At 41.6% G+C, this 21,232-nt stretch overlaps 1 protein-coding gene across 2 annotated transcripts; it reads right to left on the bottom strand.

The window, feature by feature from the left end:
- Positions 1-905: 905 nt before the first annotated feature.
- Positions 906-15,519, bottom strand: kptn (kaptin (actin binding protein)). 2 transcript variants are annotated; one of them, XM_061803941.1, is made up of 12 exons: positions 15,090-15,519; positions 12,938-13,020; positions 12,790-12,874; positions 12,660-12,714; positions 12,364-12,442; positions 8,724-8,797; positions 6,579-6,706; positions 4,389-4,493; positions 3,456-3,519; positions 3,132-3,267; positions 2,648-2,818; positions 906-1,749 (listed from the first exon to the last, which is right to left on the bottom strand). In XM_061803941.1, exons 1-12 carry the CDS (start codon positions 15,277-15,279, stop codon positions 1,591-1,593), a joined length of 1,329 nt encoding a protein of 442 aa, XP_061659925.1. In that variant the 5' UTR covers positions 15,280-15,519; the 3' UTR covers positions 906-1,590. The 2 variants fall into 2 exon arrangements, with proteins under 2 accessions (XP_061659925.1, XP_061659926.1); XM_061803942.1 differs by having other exon boundaries at positions 6,579-6,685; positions 15,090-15,517.
- Positions 15,520-21,232: the final 5,713 nt, after the last annotated feature.

The raw sequence follows: 21,232 nt of genomic DNA, 5'->3' as shown, positions 1-21,232 counted from the left end.
AGTTACCGGGCAATTGGAGTGACACGGATAGTTTGGGTAAACTTCTTAGTATGCTATTTATGCTATAGTTATCGGAATAACTCTTAATGTTATTTTAACATACCAGGCACCTTCTCAGTTCTGTCAGCTAACGTAAGCATACCGTTCAGCCCGTTGTTGCCTCTTTTCTATTTTTATTTGAAATTGATGGTCATTTCAATTTCCAATGATATGTCTGTTCTTGGTGTTGGATTTTATCAAATAAATTTCCTCCCAAAATGCAATTTATACTCCAGTGCGACTTATATGTTTTTTCCTTCTTTATTATGCATTTTATGGCTTGTGCGACTTGTACCCGGAGCGACTGATAGTCCGGAAAGTACGATAATGAGGTCACACTGGGTGTTAGAGAGGAGGATGCATGAGATAGGCTTAGATGGAAAAAGATTACATGCTGTGGCGACCCCTAACGGGACAAGCCGAAAGAAGAAGACGACGACTGTTGTAAGACAAGAAGGCCTGGCTCACGCTACACTCAAAATCAACCCAAAAGTATTTGATTGGGTTGAGGGTAAGACTCTGCAAGTCAGTCAAGTTGATTCATACCAAATTGTTTCTTACATCTTCATGGACTCTGCTTGTCGTAACAGGAAGGGGTAATCCCCAAAGTCTTTTGACTGTCCAACATCTCTTGGTATTCTCAACCATTCAGAGCTCAGGTTCTAATATTTTGGACATTTCCAACCTTGTTGGAACAGTTTGGTGATGGGCCCTTCCTGTTCCAACATTTTCATTGAAATAGATTTGGGTACACTACTAAATCAAGTGCATAATGACTAATGAACCAATTAACTACACTGCATCTCAATACAAAACAGTAGAAAAACAGATTCAAAAGTCAATATCCAATAGAACAGACAAAAAAGTGAAATTTCATTCCTTTTTTTTAACTTGCAGCGACAGCTACATCAAAAATTGCTGCAACCAAGAAAACAACCAAGGAAGCAAAGGGAAAGCAGAAGGCCAGCCTAAAGTGGGAGAGCATTCACCTTCCTGAAAATCCTGGAGAAAGACCAGAACTATAAACTACAAATGCAAAGACTTGTTTTGGCTTTATCACTTTATGACCTGTCCATATGTGTACAGTGCCAAATGAGATCGGCTTTCCCGTTTGGCTACTTTAGCCAGCTCTTCAGTGATGATATCATTACTGATTGCTGAGAAGACAAATCTGTATTCGGTACAGGTTACAGGCAACTCAAAGACAGACGCTAAAGGGATAAAGGTCTTCATTTCGATCCTGCTAAGTGTGGGTGTGGTGAAACTCCCGGCCCTACCGAGATTACTGGGATCAACACTGCAAGATCAACACCACTGCAGATCGAATGGGAGTATAATGCTTCGAAAAACTTCGACGTTATGCTAACTTCACTGACAATATGCATGTCAGTGCTGAGGATCGTTATGCCAAAGTTAGGCCATTGCTCGATGCAATTCAAAACCTGCGAAAGATCGAGCCCAAACCAGATTATTCTGTAATGTGACTACAAGTATGTCTATGTACCCAATGTTAGTCACAAGGGAGTCAAAGATGCACCAAAATACTGTTTGTTAATTTGAAGATGTATGAAGTATGATGTCTTCCTGAGCCGTATCCTTTTCATGGGTATGTGGAACTTCAGTTGACTGTGGCTTGGATTCAACAGCCAGAGCTGCCACCCTCCTGGCAAGACGCTCCAGGACCAGATCAGCTGTGCTAGTGAGACTATGCTAAAATGGCACAAAAGAGAAAAAAGTAGAACAACAACTGAGGTATCTGACCACCATCTGTTCTCCAAGCAATTAATTCATGTGTAAAGTTGACACTCTGAAATAAGTTGTTTTCAATAAAGGTGAACATCTTTGCGTCTAATCTATCAGAGCTGTTGGGGTTGTTTTTCAAATTTAGCATATAGATGGGGTCAGCTCAGTGGGGTAGTGCAACACTAGAGGGGTTCTGGATTTGAATCAGGCCCTCCCTTGTCTACGTGGCATGCGCTCCCGGTGCTTGTTTGGGTTTTTTCCAGGTACTATGGCTTCATCTCATATTTTAAAAAATGGATGTTAGGTCATTTCAAGGCTATAAGTTGCAACTGGCTGCTCAAGGAAATATGGCACAGACGGTCCACATTAAATTTTAAACAGTTCAACCACTCGCTTAGAAAATTAAAAAAAAAAAAAAAAAAAAAAAAATCGCTCCCTGTGCATCCAGTCCAATACACAAGATTGTGGCCAACTACCTTGCAAATGCATGTACCTCACAATTAAGGAAATGCAAGTAAATTGGCCAGTTTGGGTGACAGTTAAGATTCAAATGTGACTACACCGCCTGTACTGTTTCAAAGTCTTTCATGGTCTTATCATACTGATAGTTTGGCCCTAAAATACAGAGCATTATTTATTTTTGGAAAGACTGAATTTGGAGATGACGCAGCATCCTAGATATTGATTGCGCTGAACCAGATGTGCCACTGTATTTGATACTATTCTCCAGGTGACCATTTGAGGTCAGTAATACACTTTTCTTGTTTTGTCCTGAGTTGCTATTTCTATGACACAGAGGTGCAGAACATCAGCATCGCTGAGGCTTTTATAATCTAAAATCGCAAACTACTTTGGTGCCGCATACCTGTAAAATATACAGTCCCCTAAGCGTGAGGACTGCCAGCTCTCTCAAACCGTCACCTGTCAGGTCTAGGTAGATGGTTGACAGCAAAGGACTCTTGAAGCTCCGTCGCCACAACAACTCAAAATGTCCTTCTTCTCCTGCCACATGCAGGAATTTATAACAGAGAAGTTCCTGCATGGGTGAATGAAAAATAATGTATTCACTCGGCCACTCTCCACAAAAAAATGTCCCAGCAAAACAAAACATTAACATGTACTTTCCACTATTTATTTTTTAAATCATTACTATTTCCACTATTGTCTCTGAACATTTACTGGAAACACATTGTTTTGTGTATTGTCTGTATTGTATGTTTTATGTGTTGTCCTCTTACCCAGGAATACCAAACAAACAACAGTTTAAAACAAAACTGATTCAACAGGGAACTATAGAACATTTTTTGCTCCAAATGCAAAGACTTGTTTTGGCTTTATCACTTTATGACCTGTCCATAGGTTCCCAGCAACACCTCCTTCTGCCCATCAAAGTCCAGATCAATAACCAGAGCACAAAGCACCGCATCCCACTGGTCACTCTCAGCAAGGAATAGCGAGTGGGACAAGCCTCTGTCATGGACATTTCTGAGACACAAAAAACAACGTTTCGTTATCATCGAGAGGGACTTTGGTATAAAAGTGCCATAGTATACAATGACAAGTCAGTGGAATTAAGAAAATGTATCTTATCCTTTCTAATAAATGCACAAATTTAGCTTTCCTTGCAATTCATGACCAAAACGTGATGAATGAGATGAGAAGGAGATCATTACCTGTAGACAACTGCCATCTCTATTGTGCTCGTTACTAGAAGATTGTAGCCTTCAACTCCAAAACCTGAGAAGAAATAAGAGTTAGTGTAGCTTCAATGGTCATTCAGGTTTGGGTGGCTTTGGACAAATTGTGTATCATTCATTCTTTCCATTTTCAATTGACATCAAAAGAAATAATACATTAAAAAAAAAAAAAAACCATTTTCTTTTTTTCCCCACATCACAAATATAATCTCAGAACAAAACACAAAATTGAAAAACAGGCCGCCGGACTGAATTGGATGAGATTAATTATTTGTTTATCTTTCCATGACCTCCAAGTCTGTTAACCAACATTAGTTAAAATACCTGAGCCTGTTAACCCCACAATCAGTTCGGACCTCTACCCATCTGTATACCAAATACAAACATGCCTGAAGAGTTACATAGTTGGCATCACGTATGACGTCCAACACAGACGACATCCATTGGCTACAGTCCCAATCAATTTGTGAACGGTTTCATTCTGCACCATTTATTTGCAGTATAATGAGCTTTTCGGGCCATCTAATCATCGGCCTATACATACTCCATCAACAAGTTAAAAACAATGCGATTGGAAGACGATGAAATGAATGAAGCTGATAACACTTTAATCCTTGACACAATACGGGTCATTTGCAGGACCATGGGTGTCTTCCAAATGTGCGGCTGAGGAGCTCACATACATTTAATTGCCAAACGTACGGGTCACAAAACCCCACAAATTAAACAAAATCAAATTCAGCTTGTGGCACGTTTTTCCATTTCATATTTTTGATCTGAGTCTGAAATTAAAATGTGAAAGAAAATTATATTTTGCTGTGCTCTTTGTGTTTTTTTTTCCCATTATTTGATTGCCCATTGAAAATTAAAAAAAAAAAATGATCCAATGATTGGGAAAAATTACATTACCGTTTTCTTTGTTGGGCAGATCAGGCTGTGTTTGGCAGATGAGAGGAAATAGCAGCACAGTGGAGATTGGACTGTCAAACTGAACACGCCAATTCTGCAAAACCTCTGTTAAAAATAAAGTACATCAATCTACTAAAACCATGTACCCTTTGGTGTAACAAAACAAAAAAAAAAACAAATCATTGATGTGTTTTGTGCTCCAAGGCGTAACACAATTTTGCAATTTGCTTTTTGAGTCTCTGTGGTGAATACAAATTCACAGCAATTCACAATTAGACAGGTGGAGAAATGGAAGTAGTCTGATCCCAGTACTAATGCCAATATAACAGGAGAGCTTCTTGGTGTTGCCCAGCAGTCATAAACCATCCATCATCTGAGCAATTTATTCTCACAAGGGTCACGGGAAGAAGTCAAACATTCCCGTCAATTCCACCAACTTTTTTTGAGGGAAAAAAAATATCTCCCTGAGAATCATTCGAGACCAGACATATAGACGTATTTTATGACATAGGTGCACGAGCTCAATAGACTACAGCATGCCCTGCCCTTGCCCCTTCGCGGTTCACTGCTCGTGCTCCCACACATTCTCGGATTTTGTTCTCCAAGTTTTTCTTTTTTTTTGATTTGCCGTATTTTCATGAAAACACATGCTGGCATTAATACTAACAGTGTAACTAGTGTGTTCATTGGACAAGTCACACAACAATTGCGCACATAAGGCATGCTGTCCATTTTGGAGAAAATTTAAGACTGTTAAGTGCATAGTGGCAAAAATATGGGACATGTTATACAAAGGTATATTAACACTGCATCCATTATTTGCAGATTTTCGTTATTCACGGGGATGTAAAGCATAACGGGGGAACACTGTACTGATGTCCATTGATACTATAATGAATTTTGAGCAGGAATCCAAACATGATGCACTAATGAGAAAGCAGTAATTGTCAAGGAAGTGATCAACTGTTCTAAGGTCTTTGTCTGGAGGGAATGAGCTAAATGTAGTCTCTGTTGTTAGCAAAAGTCACAGATTGAATTTGTTGCAGGTGCTCAAGCCATATCAGCAGTCCATTCCATTTTTTGTTGGAAGACTTTCAATGTAGCAGTGCCCAGAAGGCATGCAGATCCTGCCCATGAGAACCCAACAAGTTGCTAAGGTACTACCATGGTAGCGAGGCATAAGAAGGAACATTGCTTGGTTATCGTGATTTATTGACACTCCAGTTGCAGTTCAAAGTGAAATGAACCACAGAGTTATAACTATTGGTGAATGTCAAAATACGTCAGACTTTGTTCGTTTGATCTTTGCTCAGAAAAAGTACTTTATCAAATATAACAATAGTCCTGGCATATACTCTTCTGTGAAAAACGTATTGTATTAATGCTCAATTGTTACTTTTACTTTCTTGCTGACTCCAAGTGTGCATTTTCATAGGGTAGACCACACTACCTCTAAGACCTCAAGATATGCACAGCAGTTACCTTTAAGTAACCTATTGGTTAAGAATAAAAGGGTTGTTTTTTTTTCCTCACAACTACAGTTCTCTGTTTAGGTGATTAAACAAGCCTTTTATAAAATTCCATACTGCAAAATAAGAAAAGTTGTGTTTTTTTTTTTTTTTTTTCCTGAAACAAATCAGACCAATATCATTATCATCCAAAACTCAAGGCCACAACGTTGGGATGGATTATAATTGTGATGGTTGGATCGGGACGTCTCTGAGCAGTATTATGGCAAATTTACTTTTTTCATCTGAGATGACACGCTGTGGCGACCCCGAAAGGGACAAGCCGAAAGAAACTTACTTACTTACTATACAAACAATTCTGTCTTTGGGGTGACTGCACATCCATCGATGCAAAACTCAACAACTAAGTACATCTTATATCATCTGCCTAATTCTGAACACCTTTCTGTAAGCAAGCTGTTTTGCAGCAGTGTCAGAAAACAGTCATTTATATAATAACTGCCCCACCACGTTTTTCCACTCGTGAAAAAAAAAAAAAAAAATTAAGGCTTGGTGAAGATCCAGAGCCACTTGCAGGCTTGGCTCCATGAAATGGGTTCTAGTCTTGATTCTTGGACCAGATTAATGAAACCACGTCATGTTGTAAACAGTTGTAACGCAAATATTTCGACTTGAACCACAGAAATTTTTTTTAGATTTTCATTTGTCAGAATGGCCTCACCTGGTCCTAATTGTTTGACCACAGCCAGTCCAACACAACCGTTCTGACAGCCAAATGCAGACAGCCTTCTGCCACCAGGTATACATATCATATCCATCCATAAAACACTGCAGGGAGGGAGAAGACAACTGTTGGCAAAAAAATATATACACTTGAGAAAATGGGTATTTGAACACCCAGCTATATTGCAAGTTCCCCCACTCGGAAATCCTGGAGGGGTCTGAAATTTTCATCGTAGGGTCATGTCCACTATGAGAGAGATAATCTAAAAAGAAATATCCAGAAAATCACAATGTATGATTTTTTTAACGATTTATTTGTGCGATACAACTGCAAATAAGTATTTGAACACCTGTCTATGAGCTAGAATTCTGACCCTCAAAGACCTGTTCGTCCGCCTTTAAAAGTCCGCCTCCACTCAATGAATTATCCTGAATCAGATGCACCTGTGTGAGGTCGTTAGCTGCATAAAGACACCTGTCCACCTCGTACAATCCGTAAGACTCAAAACTCGGAACATGGCCGAGACCAAAGAGCTGTCCAAAGACACCAGAGACAAAATTGGACAACTCCACACGGTTGGAAAGGGCTACGGAGAAATTGCCAAGCAGCTTGGTGAAAAAAGGTCCACTCTTGGAGCAATCATTAGAAAATGGAAGAAGCTAAACATGACTGTCAATCTCAATCGGAACGGAGCCGCATGCAAGACATTACCTCGTGGGGTCTCAGTGATCCTTAGACAGGTGAGGAATCAGCCCCGGACTACACGATAGGACCTGGTCAATGACCTGAAAAGAGCTGGGACCACCGTTTCCAAGGTGACTGTTGGTAATACACTAAGACGACATGGTTTGAAATCATGCACGGCACGGAAGGTTCCCCTGCTTAACCCAACACATGTCAAGGCCCGTCTCAAGTTTGCCAAGAATCAATGGAGTCATGGGAGAAAGTTTTGTGGTCAGATGAGACCAAAATTCAACTTTTTGGTCATAATTCCACTTACCGTGTTTGGAGGAAGACGAATGATGAGTTCCATTCCAAGAACACCATCCCTACTGTGAAGCATAGGGTGGTAGCATCCTGCTTTGGGGGTGTTTTTCTGCACATGAGACAGGACGACTGCACTGTATTAAGGAGAGGATGACCGCCGCCATATATTGTGAGATTTTGGGGAACAACCTCTTTCTCATTCAGAGCATAGAAGATGGGTGGCGGCTGGGTCTTTCAACATGACAATGACCTGAACCACACAGCCAAGAAAACCAAGGAATGGCTCCGTAAGAAGCATATCAAGATTCTGACCTAAACCCAAGAGAAAATCTTTGGAGGGAGCTGAAACTCCGTGTTTCTCAGCGACAGCCCAGAAACCCGTCTGATCTAGAGAAGATCTCCGTGGAGGAGTGGGCCAAAATCCCTCCTGCAGTGTGTGCAAACCTTGTGAACAACTACAGGAAACATTTGACCTCTGTAATTCCAAACAAAGGCTACTGTACCAAATATTAACATTGGTTTTCTCAGGTGTTCAAATACTTATTTGCAGCTGTATCACACATATAAATTGTTAAAAAAAAAAAATCATACATTGTGATTTGTGGATTTTTCTGTTTAGATGATCTCTCTGACAGTGGACAAGCGCCTATGATAAAAATTTCAGACTTACTTTGTTGCGAGCCGTATCACACGAAAAATATGTGAACCTACATTACGCAAACCTTGAATTAAAGTCCTCTCCCAACTACCGGTAATCGCCAGCGCACATTTTTCTCTATTTTGTTCTTACTGTACTCACAAGCCAATCCATTGTTGTCAACACCGTGGTGATGAGTGTATCCAGTCACATTTGAGTTGACAAGCCCAATAATCGTAGAAGAAGGGATGGGGCGGTATTGGAATATCATAATTTAATATAATAAATGATCATTTCAAACAATCAGTATTATTTTGCCCATAATCATAGAGCCTTGCCTGCATGCAAAATTTTTAGAGGTTTCTCATGTAGACAGTATTACAAAACTAACAAAACTCAAGACCTCTATGGAAATGACATGTACAGAGAAATATTTACAGTCTTCATCAGCTCTTCAAGTTTTCACATGAAGTAAACCTGGGTGTGGACACAGAAGACGGAATTAAACGTAGACTAACTTGCTGGGCAATTCCTGGAGCTCTGGGAACAGTTTCTCCACTGGCTGTTCTTCAAACTGGTGGAGTGAGGCATTCTGTTGAAAAACAGAGTTCTGCAATTGACTCGACTTGATATGGAATCATAATCTATTGTAGCTGTATGATAAAAAAAAAAATTATTTGCCAAAACTTCCTGTCCAAAATTTGTGGAGTTGAGAATGACACATGAAGAAATATTGAATATTATTGACATCATGTCACATAAGCGACAAAACAAATCTCTGAGAGTAAAAAAAGTTTTATCATATATTGCAATTATATTTCCTCCAGTCACTGTGATTTGACGAGCACAATCGCACTCACACGTTATCGCACTTGCAAATCTGCACAGTCGAGCATGAAAAATCACGCACGTAAAGTTTGTTACGAGTAGAAATACCGAGATATTGAAAGACGTCGCTTATTTTGTGTAGTCTTGACCAATGCAATTGCGCACTTGTCGCACATGAACACTGATCCAGAGCAGTGAACCACAGCCTGACCCCCCGGTCCCCAACGTGGAAGCACACTGTCTCCTGCTAGTTCACCTGACTCCACCTCCCTCTGGCTCTTAAAGTGGTACACTCATAACTACAAACACCACCAGTGCTTCAGTTGGCAACATAGTCTGGGCAACGTAGAGCAAAGAGAGTTAGACATGCTGCTCGTGTTTACTCTCGACAATAATGCTAAAAGTAAAAGTGCTGTTGCTTTACTAAATGTCGGGGTATGTGAATAAAAGAAGAAAATGTGGTGAAACTGGACGAGATTTTCTCTTTTTTGAGTAAAAAAGGTCTAAGCGCAGGATGAGATGGGGTATAATGTTAAAATTAAATTAATTAAGTTTTACACCAAGAAAAACAAACAGGGATATCATTGTGGGTTAAAAAAAAGAAAAAAGAAATGAAGTTGCGAGCGCCTTAGTTCATGCACTTCAAAGTTGGCTTGGTTTAGTTAGCAATGTCTTTATTTGCTTGTTGACATTTTCATTGTAAGTTTGCAAAAACACAAAATTGTTCTTGAAAATATTCTGATGGGAATGTAAATGCTGTAATCTGAATCTTTGAATGGGCCATGTAACTTCAATGGATGACACTGATCTGACCACAGTGCATACGTCTGATGTTGCTCACAGTGGTCAAAGGGGGCGCTCACGGGCTTAGTGTGTTTGCTCAGACACGTAAAAAATTAGAGGGAACATTGGTCTTGACATTGATTTACGTGTTTATTTCAAAAACGTTGGTAACAAAAGAAGCCTGATCCTAAACAATCAGTAGGAAATGCAATTTAAATGTACTGAGCATGTTCGGAAGTAATGCCAAAAGCAGATGTTTGGAGTTTCTTCACGTTCTGCGAACGCATTTATGTCAAAAGTCATCAAAATCATGAGCCATGTCAAAGGAAATTCAGTTATACTGAAAACATTTCTGGGATATAACACAGGTAATCTTTCAGTATCTAACTCTAATAAGTATGAGATTGTGATTTACTTTGACTTGATCTAAGTACTAAAATTAGACTAGTCGGTCCATATATTCAAATGCGAAAATGACAAAAAAAAAAAAAAAGAAAATGACCGCATTGTCTCCCGTGGTACCGCGTTATCTTGAAGTTGAAAACTTTTCCCCTCTCCATGCTTTAGGAAGATATAAATCATCTACTGCTCGCTTTCATCAATGGATTGACAATAGATAGCGACGTAAATTACACGAGATTATAACAATACATCATGATGAAATAAAATGACTTGATTATAGGAATATTGAGTTTTGAAATTGAATGTCTACTGACCTCTTTAAAAATGTCTGTCTCAGTCTGTTCAGTGTCAATAAATTGTGATTATGGTATTAGGTAACAGCTACATACTCGGGTATAACAACTCAAATTATTTTAAGGTCTTGAGATTCCACTCCTAATCACACTTGCAACATTATATCTGCGGGCATGACTGGTGGACCACATCCGTAACTTTATAACTGCGAGCATGACTGAGCACACCAATACATTTTTGAAATGTGAGTGACTGCTCTTCTACTCTTCCTTCTCTCTCATTTTCTTCATTCATCAACTTCTCAAAGTATTCTTTCCATCTATTTAGCACACTACCGGCACCAGTCAACACATTTCCATCTCTATCTTTAATCACCCTTACCTGCTGCACATCCTTCCCATCTCTATCCCTCTGTTTGGCCAACCTGTCGAGATCCTTTTCTCCTTCTTTCGTGTCCAACCTGGTGTACATGTCGTCATATGCCTCTTGTTTAGCCTTTGGCACCTCTACCTTTGCCCTACGTCACATTTAAATGTACTACTTTCGCCTCTCCTCAGTCCTCTCAGTGTCCCACTTCTTCTTCGCTAATCTCTTTAACCCTAACCCTCTTTGTATGACTTCCTGTATTTTGTGGTTCCTTCTCCCCTTTCCTACTAGAAGACACACCAAGTACTCTCCTGCCTGACTCTCTGATCACCTTGGCTGTCGTAGTCCAGTCTTCCGTGAGCTTCTCCTGTCCATCGAGAGCCTGTCTCACCTTTTTCCGGAAGGCTGCACAGCATTCTTCCTTTCTCAGGTTCCACCAGATGGTTCTCTGCTCTACCTTTGCCTTATTAATTTTCCTACCCACCTCAGAGTCATCCTACACACCACCATCCTATACTGTCGAGCTACACTCTCCCCCACCACAACCTTACAGTCAGTAACTTCCTTCAGTTTACATCGTCTGTACAAAATATCATCTACCTGCGTGCTTCTACCGCCGCTCTTGTAGGTCACTCTATGTTCCTCCTTCTTCTGGAAATAAGTGTTCACTACAGCCATTAGCATCCATTTTTGAAAAGTCCACCACCATCTGGCCCTCAAAGTTCCTTTCCTGGATGCCGTACTTACCCATCACCTCTTCATCGCCCCTGTTTCCTTTACCAATATGTCCATTACAATCTCCACCAATCACAACTCTCTGTGTCTGGGATGCTCATAACTACTTCATCTAGTTCCTTCCAGAATTTCTCTTTCAACTCTTGCTCACATCCGACCTGTGGGGCATAGCCGCTAACCACATTATGCATAAAACCCTCAATTTCAAATTTCAGCCTCATCACTCGATCTGATACTCTTTTTACCTCCAAGACATTCTTCGCCAGCTCTTCCTTTCAAACAACCCCTCCTCCATTTCTCTTCCCATCTACTCCGTGGTAGAATAATTTAAACCCTCCTCCTAAACATCTATTTGTTGAACACTCATATTTGTTTGGCACAGTTTTTACACCGGATGTCCTTCCTGACCCTCTGCATTTATTTAGGCTTGGGACCGGCCTAGAGATTGCATTGGCTTGTGCGCTCGTATGGCTGCATTCAAGAAGGCAAAGGATAGGTATATTAAATGTATTTTTCTAATGGGATCACAAAATACTTTTAATTATACATAAAAGGTACAGAGTAAAATGAGTGGACTCTTGTAGATGACAAGTCCACCCTAAATCAGCAATGAAGAAATAAGATGTAATTTGCAAAATGTACAGTGCTAATGCATTTAGCTAACCCATTTTCCACCAAGCATCTTGCCTGAAAATTAGGTTTTTGTCATACTCTAAATAGATCTACACACACGCACGCGCACACACTCACCTCCTTGTACAGGTGGATCCTCTGGTCGTGACCACTAAGAAGAAACACAGTCTCTGTGCCTCCATCATCACGCTGGACTCTATGAAAATGAAATGTTCATATAAATGGCTCAGATTAAAGTCTGTACTGTATATACTCTATCCGTGTCTATATGGACTGTAGTCATGCAAGTTTACCTTAAATATCAGTATCATTGTAGGGAACATTTTTTTTGTCATGTCTGAGTACAAGTACACACAAAGTGTCGCCACTGATACCAATATTGGTATACATAGTCTTGGTATAATGGAACTTACTCTGTGTGGTACAAATGAAAGGGCGTGAACTGCAACTCCAGATTCAGGCAACTCTCTGTCCAGACAGCCAGAGCGAAATCAGTTTAGGATTCAATATATGAGCGGGAGATCAGTGAGCAGTTTCACTCACGTGCAATAGACTCGAGGTTGAACTCCGAGCCAGGCTCATAGTCACAGTAGATATTCAGGAACGGGGTGGCTTTGTCACCAGAGTCCTGTTAGAAAATCACACAGATTAAAATATTCCATTTAAGCAAAACAGTCATTCTTATTCTTACCTTTATGAATGTGATTCCCACCACAAGGCCTCTCTTGGGGAAAGACTTATTGAATGCATCAATTGACACAATCTCTGCATCAACTAGGTAGGGAAGTAGAGATGGAAAAACGCCACTTTAAGAATCACTGTGGAGAACATAACCTCAATTTTTTTTAGATAAACTGTGTCAAGTATCTTCTGGAACGGCGAGTCTTCTTTTTCCATGTAAGCCTAACTCCTGCATTTTCCTCTCTAACACCAACTGCCATCATGTCTTCCCTCACAACATCAATCAACCTTCTCTTCTCTCGCTCTTTTGCCTGGCAGCTCCATCCTCAGCACCCTTCTACCAATATAATCACTCTCACCTTTTGCATCTGGACATGTCCAAACCATCGAAGTCTGCTCTCTCGAACCTTGTCTCCGAAACATCCAACTTTGGCTGTCCCTCTAATGACCTCATGTCTTGTCTTATCCTATCCAACCTGGTCACTCTGAGCGAGAAACTCAACATCTTCATTTCTGCCACCTCCAGTTCTGCTTCCTGTTGTTTCTTCAGTGCCACCGTCTCTAATCCGTACATCATGGCCGGCCTCACCACTGTTTTGTAAACTTTGCCCTTCATCCTAGCAGACACTCTTCTGTCACATAACCCACCAGACACCTTTCGCCAGCTGTTCCAACCCTGCTTGGACCCGTTTCTTCACTTGCTTACCACACTCACCATTGCTCTGGATTGTTGACCCCAAGTATTTGAAGTGGTTCACCCTCGCTATCTCTTGTCCCTGTAGCCCCGCCGTTCCCCATCCACACCTCCCATTTATATCTGTCTTACTTCAGATGATCTTTATTCCTCTCCTTTCCAGTGCATGTCTCCATCTTTCTAATTGTTCATCCACCTGCTGCCTGCTTTCACATCATATCACAATATTACCTGCGAATATCATGGTCCAAGGGGATTCCAGTCTAACCTCGTCTGTCAACCTATCCATAACCACAGCAAGCGTAAAGGGGCTCAGAGCTGATCCCTGACTTCCTGTATTTTGGAGTTCCGCCACAAGTCTCCTTCTCCCCTTTTCTACTAGAAAACAAACCAAGTACTCTCCTGCCTGTCTCTCTGATCACCTTGGCTGTACTAGTCCAGTCTTCCAAGAGCTCCTCCTGAGCCTGTCTCACCTCTTTCCAAAAGGCCGCACAACACTTCCTTTCTCAGCTTCCACCCCACGGTTCTCTGCTCTACTCTTGTCTTCTTAATCTTCCTCCCCACCACCAGAGTCATCCTACACACCGCCATCCTATGCTGTCGAGCTACACTCTCCCCAACCACTACCTTACAGTAAACGACCTCCTTCAGATTACATCAGATGCACAAAATGTAATCCACCTGCAAGCTTCTACCTCCGTTTCTGTAGGTTACCCTATGTTCCTGCCTCTTCTGTGAAAAAAAGTGTTCACGACTGACATTTCCATCCTTTTTGCAAAGACTACCACCATCTGTCCCTCAAAGCTTCTTTTTTTGGACACCAAAGTTACTCAGAACTTCTTCATCACCCCTGTTTCTTTCAACAACATGTCCATTACAATCTGCACCAATCACAACTCTACGTCTAGGGTGCTCAAAACTATTTAATCCAGTTCCTTCCAGAATTTCTCGATCAACTTTAGCTCGCATCCTACATCTTACACTATACATAACACCCTCATATTCAAATTTATGGTACTTTCCCAACATTATTTATTATTAGCGCTCCTGCAACCCTTGTGATGATAAGCAGCTCAGAAAAATTGATGGATTAATGTAATATACAGCAAACATTTTAATTTAAAAAAAAAAGCATGATACAAAAAAAAAAAAAAAAAGGAGACAGCACGGTGGGAGGCTGCAGAACGGTGGTTGCCTCACAGTTCTGAGAACCGGGGTTCAAATCCTGGCCCTGCTTGTGTGGAGTTTGCATTTTCTCCCCCTTCCCATGGACGGATGGATACAAAAACCAACCAAATTGTTAATGGGGTGTATTTATTTCATGGTGGCTGGGTTGTTAACTTAGTTAAGATCAAGTGAAGGGAAATCACATATGGATTCTTCATTCAGTTTATGTACCCCCAAAAAATAAAGACGCAACTCGTTGGCATAATTTTGTATATTTTTCAAAGATCGTTGAGCGGTATACCTGGTATGTAGGTGAACTGAACCTCTTTGGCCACTGGTCTTATTTTCTGCTGCAGTTCCTGGTAGGTGAAACTGACCACCTTCCCTTTGAGCGTGGCCGCCAGCAATTCCTGCTCTCCGGCTTGACAAAGTCCATAAATGTTACTCTGTGAGGGAAAGCGGCTAAAACTGTCGTCCACGAATGGAAACATAATGTAGGGACGTCAACAAATTGGGAAGTGACAAAACTAAAGTTAAAGTCTCGTCATAGTTATGCTCTTTCACTTGCCGCTCACGGCGTACTTTTGTTGAGTAACGTTTGATAAAAAAAAACCTTTTTTATAATTTTCTTTTTTTTTTTGTCTTGTTCTTTTTTCTTCTTGTTCTTATGCTTTCTGTGCTTCTTCTTCTTCTTCTTTTTCTGCTTCTTCTTCTGCTGCTTCTTCTTCGTCTGCCCGTGCTGAGATACGGAAATGCGCCCACCATTTTGGATGTGTCAGAGCTGCCTGAATGGACTGTAATGCAGGTCAATTAAAAAAAAAAAAAAAAAAAAACTCACAAAGGGACAACCTATCCACCCATCCATTTTCTTAGCCACTTATCCTCAGCAGGGTCGCGGGGAATGGTGGAGCCTATCCCAACTGTCAATGGGCAGGAGGTGGGGTACACCCTGAACTGGTTGCCAGCCAATGGCAGGGCACATAGAGACAAATGGCCGCACTCACAAACACACCAAGGGGCAATTTAGCGCGTCCAATTAATGTTGTATGTTTTGGGGATGTGGGAGGAAACCCACGCAGGCACGGGGAGGACATGGAAACTCCACACAGGCGGGTTGAACCCAGGACCTCACAACTGTGAGACCAACGCTTTCCAGCGGCTCCGCGTGCCACCCACGCCAACCTATAAAGTACATAATTATGCCTGTGATTCATTGAAGCACGCTATTTTTTTTTTTTTAAGAAATGCTTATTCCCGCATAATATATATATATTTTTTTTTTAGTGAGGAGAAGCGCCTTGGAAAATAGAATGGAATCTTCTTCTTTTCATTTCTTCTTGTCCGGTTTGGTGTCGCCACAGCACATTTGTTTGGCACAGTTTGGAATACTGTACTGAACTCGGTCTTCTTCTTTTCTTTTCGGATTGTCCCGCTTAGAGGTCGCCACAGCGTAACATACTTCCACATTTCAGCCTATCCCCTCATCGTCCTCTCTGAGTACCAGTTGCCCTAATGTCTTCCCTCACGACATCCATTAACCTTCTCTTTGGTCTTTCTCTCACTCTGTTTTCTGGCAGCTCCATCTTCATGGCGTAGATGTTATTTTGTAATTGTACTGTAATGCATCATAACAATAGCCGATTAAAAAAAGCCACACCCTGAACTGGTCGCCAGCCTCATAAACGGACCATTGGCACTCTCATTCACGTTTTGGGTGTTTCCGGTAACATAGACTAAGAAAACTAGCGTCGGTAGGTAGGGCTGTTTTTTTTTTTGTATTGACTACTTTTGAGGAGGACTACGGATTGGTGAGACGGGATGGCTATTGTTGCCTAGAACTTGGAAATGAATGAATCTGAGTCAGAAAATGGTGAATGGCATCCACATCCTGATGTAGGGTTCAAACCAAAACAGCAACACGTGAACAAGCTTCTCCCAGGCCAGCCTTGCAGTCCCAACGTGCAGCAACAATTTTCCCACTTTGTTCAGCAATCATCCGAGGCCAAAGGGGGCTTTTCTCACAATGCTTGGGACTGGAGAACCTGTAAAGACAATATTGGAGTTTTTAACATACATGCTTGTATACATCTTCAGTATTAAGTATCATGCACATTTAATTCATATTACTGAATATTTTGACCTGTCATTATTGTAGCAAATGAATACTTTACAAATAAATGTCGGCTGGAGGAATTGATATTTTATTGAAAAAATGTGTCAATTTCAAATATGATTTGGAAAATATAAACTGTAAATATAAAATGTAAACTGTTGGCTTCACAGTTCTGAGGACCGAGGATGGATCCCAGCCCCTCCTGTGTGGAGTTTGCATGTTCTCCCCCTTCGTTTCCTCATACATTCCAAAAACATGCAACATTAAAGGCCAAGTGTCATCCCTATAAACATTCTAAAATAAATATTGTAATGAAAAATACATGTAACATTATTCACTTCAATGTCTATACGAAAAAATAAATGTGAGCGGAGAGCGCGTCGTCCATGCGCAAAGTTGCAGAAGTGTCATTCTACGATATCCGAGTGGTCGCCATATTGGCTGCATCCTCCGTCCGTGACGTCACCCGGACCTTCGCAAATCAAAACACGCGGTTGCACCCTAACTCTGGGAGACAAACGCGCCCCTTCTGACACGGAAGCTCTTTTCGAAAAGGAGAACGCCACACAACCGGGTGACGTTACCGGGGCAATATTACACCATTGTTTCGAGCCTTCGGGGCAATATTACACTATTGTTTTGAGCCATATTCAGATGATATGCGATCACGGCCAAACCGCATCCCAGTCCGATCCACTTCCGCGGCGGAGATGAGCTTTCCCGGATGAGCCGGCCCGGTATGGCTTTTGACAGAGCGAGCCGTCCCGCTTTAGGGGGGTGTTCAAAAAACGCCGCAGTACTGAGCAACACAGTCGAGCCGGGGCGCGTCAACGCTTGATGCGCGCACGCGGCTGCCTGAGGCATTCTAAGCTGGGTTCTTCAGAGCCGCCCCCGTCCCCAAAGCCTTCGCAGAAGCAGTGACCGCCGAACGCAGCGTCTCAGCCAGTGTGGCTGATTTTCGGTGCCGTGGCGGCATATAATGGAGCCGAGCCAGTGCTGCTTTTAGGGGGATGTTCAAAGCCGCCGCAGTACTTGTTGAACACCGTCGAGCCGAGGCACATTGCTGCCCACCTGTTATTTGGAACCCACGAAGCTCTCGTCCTCTGCACCCGTGCGGTCCATTTTTCACGAAGAACCGGGTCTCTTGCAAACTTATGAAGGCTAAATCCATTCTCCCGAGTGTTCAAGCAATGTCCAGCAATGCAACGAGCCGGCATTTTGGCTAACACGAAGGAACAACGAGCTACCTTCCAGCAGGTAAAACTAGTATGAACAGACGAGACTGCTTGAGTGTGCTACTGCTCTGTACGTCACTTCCTGCTTCTTCTCGAAAACAAATCCCTCGAGAGGATTTTCATGGCGGGAGTTACAAAAAGCTGTATACGTCAAAATCATGTTTTGTGGTGAAAAAACACATGGGACCATATTGGCTGTGGGATTTTCATTAATAACATACTAAAAATCGTCCATTTCATGATAGGAGCCCTTTAATTGGACACTAAATTGTGTGCGGCTGTTTGTCTCCATGTGCCCTGCGATTGGCTGGCAACCAGGTCAGGGTGTACCCCGCCTCCTGCCCGTCGACAGCTGGGATAGGCTTCAGCATTCCCCACCAACCTTGTGAGGATAAGCGGCAAAGAAAATGGATGGATGGATGGATTATCGGGATGGTCCGGTGCCTTTGTACGCACAGCTGTGAAACAGGAGAAATGCAGTGACAGTTTCATCTTGAACGCACTTATGCTGTCGTAATATTGAGTGACAACTCTGTTACGACCCTGCAATATAGTCTGGCACCGAAGACTGCAACTTGCTGATTACATACTAAGCACACTGGTTTTGCATTTACTTCTCTGAAAAAAATACTTCTCAGTCCACTTTTCCTGGAAAACGCTGCACTCTGTGTCCACTTCTCTTTTCTTTTCTTTTCTTTTGACAGTGCCATATTGGGAAGGTTGTGTTGACCAATAACTTGTTGAGGAGTGGTTGAATGGTGAAGCAAGATTGACGGTTTATTTTTCATTGAACACAACAGTTTGCGAATGTTTATATTTCCTGCGAAGTGTCAGTTCCCGATTTGAGCACTTTTACACATTAAGTACCCTCTAGCGGCCGTATGGAGCATTTGTTATGTATTTATTTAAAAAAAAAAAAAAATCACAACTTTTGACAGAAATGAGCGAGAGACGCCCTTCTTTTTTTTTTTTTTTTTTTTTTGGACATACTCGGGAATTTATGACAGGCCAAATTAAATCATCTAAGGTGCCTGGTTCGGCCCGCGGGCCATATGTTTGACATCCCCGCTCTCTATTGAACTGTCTCCAGCCAGAGATGCTTAACTATGTTTATCTGTCCAGCAGGTGTCAGTAAGATTTCACTCATCAACGTGTGTAGGCCTGTTAATTAACGTTCACATACAGGCCTTTGAGTTCATTTTCAAAAACAAAAAACAAAACTTTAAAAAGTCTGTTTTGAGGAAGCATTCATTTGTCGAATATGACTTAACAATAATTTCTGGAACAATAAGATGTTACCATGTGGCGAGCCATAACGGGACAAGCCGAAAGAAATTTACAATGTGTGTGAAGACCCAACACAAAACAGTGAAGGCAGAAGGACCGACGAAGAATGTGAAACTGAACGAAAACAGACTGAATTTTCCCATTAATGTACTGTATACTACTGTAAATGTAAAAAAATAATAAAATCTAACTTTATTGTCAATGGAACAATTCAAATTAATTAGGTAGCTCACAATTTGGAGCACTGAAGGGGGAAAAAAGAGCATGCAATGATTTAAAAAAAAAAATCATGTATTTACATAAATTACAGTTATTCACATCTGCGAGAGTTTCCATTATATGATACGCAAGTAAGATGATTATTTATATTTAGGTAAATAGTCGTTCCTGACATGTCCGTAACAGTTGTTCTCAAACCAAGGAACACCTAAAAAACAATTGGCTGTCCAAGTACCACCAATCCTAATTAACACGAAAAAAAAAAAAAAAAACATTTAAAAAAAAATTCCACTGAATTTGAGATGTCTTGACAATAAATAAAAGCAGAACACAATGATTTTCAAATCATGTTCAACTTATATTTAATTGAAAGCACTATAAAGACAAGATATTTAATGATCAAACCAATACATGTTTTACAAACAAATCGTGAAATTAGATTTGTATGGCTGCCCTAACCCTAACTTTCAAAAAAGCTGTAACAGGTGGCAAAAAAGACTACGAAAGTTGGGGAATGCTCATCAAACACCAGTTTGGAACATCCCAGGGGAGAACAGGCTCATTGGGAAGAGGTGGGGGCCGTGATTGGGCGTCAAAGGGTACTCCCTGAATTGCTCAGTCCTTTACAAGGCCGGAGTTAGCTGGGTTCGTCACGACCCATCGGTACGGAGGGAGGACCCAAATGCAGGACTCCAGAGACGCAGTGGTAGTTCGGTAAAAGTGTTTATTCGTTCCAAGGTCGGGGATCAGGTAGACAGTCAAGTGCAGCAGCGGTACAATAAGGCCCTTCTCAAGACTTTTTTCCAGGGACTGGCACCCGCGATCAAGGATCGACTAGTTCCGTTGGACCTGTCGACGGACCTAGACTCTCCTAAAGATCGACCAGAGGCTCGTACTTCAAGAACAGGACAACGTACAACGGTGGGACGCCCGACAGAGCCTCAGAAAAGCGGCTGCTTTTCAACCGGTCCCTGCTGATGTGGAAGAATCCATGCAAGTGGGGGTGATGACGATGTCACCCGAGGAAGGAAAACGACGCCAAGGGGAGGGTCGCTGCTTCTATTGCGGACGGCGGGGACACTTCGTGGCTCGGTGCCCGGTGGCTCCTGCTCTCCCGTGTACCAAACCCCGCCTCGCTCCTGACCAATGTTCCCTCTAATTTTTCATACATTTGAGCATACAGAGAAGCTCCCTGAGCACACCAAGGACCGCTGTGACCAACATCAGAAATGCTCACACACCTTGGAAGAAAAGAGACATGCAAACCTTTCAGGCATAACATTTTGCTCACATTAAAACGTTTGCATTTTCCAAAGTCTTTTACTCTTTTTCTGCTACCCACAAATTATCCGGTCCTAATAGAATTCAATGAGTAACATCCATAAAAAAACATCTCAATCAATTGTCACCAGAATATGCAAAAATCTAACTTAACATTTACCTTATTTTTTGACCTTTTCCCTTCTCACTTGTCCAATGGTTGTACACTTTGTCCAGGTCGACGCCTCCGTCTGCTTTATGCGCATCAGTTGGTCCAAATGTGTCACTTCAAAATAATATCTGGATGCTGTTTCGATATCTTAAAAATGT

This window comes from Syngnathoides biaculeatus, chromosome 18 (genome assembly GCF_019802595.1).
Source record: "Syngnathoides biaculeatus isolate LvHL_M chromosome 18, ASM1980259v1, whole genome shotgun sequence".
NCBI classification, from domain to species: Eukaryota; Metazoa; Chordata; class Actinopteri; order Syngnathiformes; family Syngnathidae; genus Syngnathoides; species Syngnathoides biaculeatus.
Note: the sequence above shows the minus strand (reverse complement) of the source record. Positions and strands in the feature narration are given on the sequence as shown.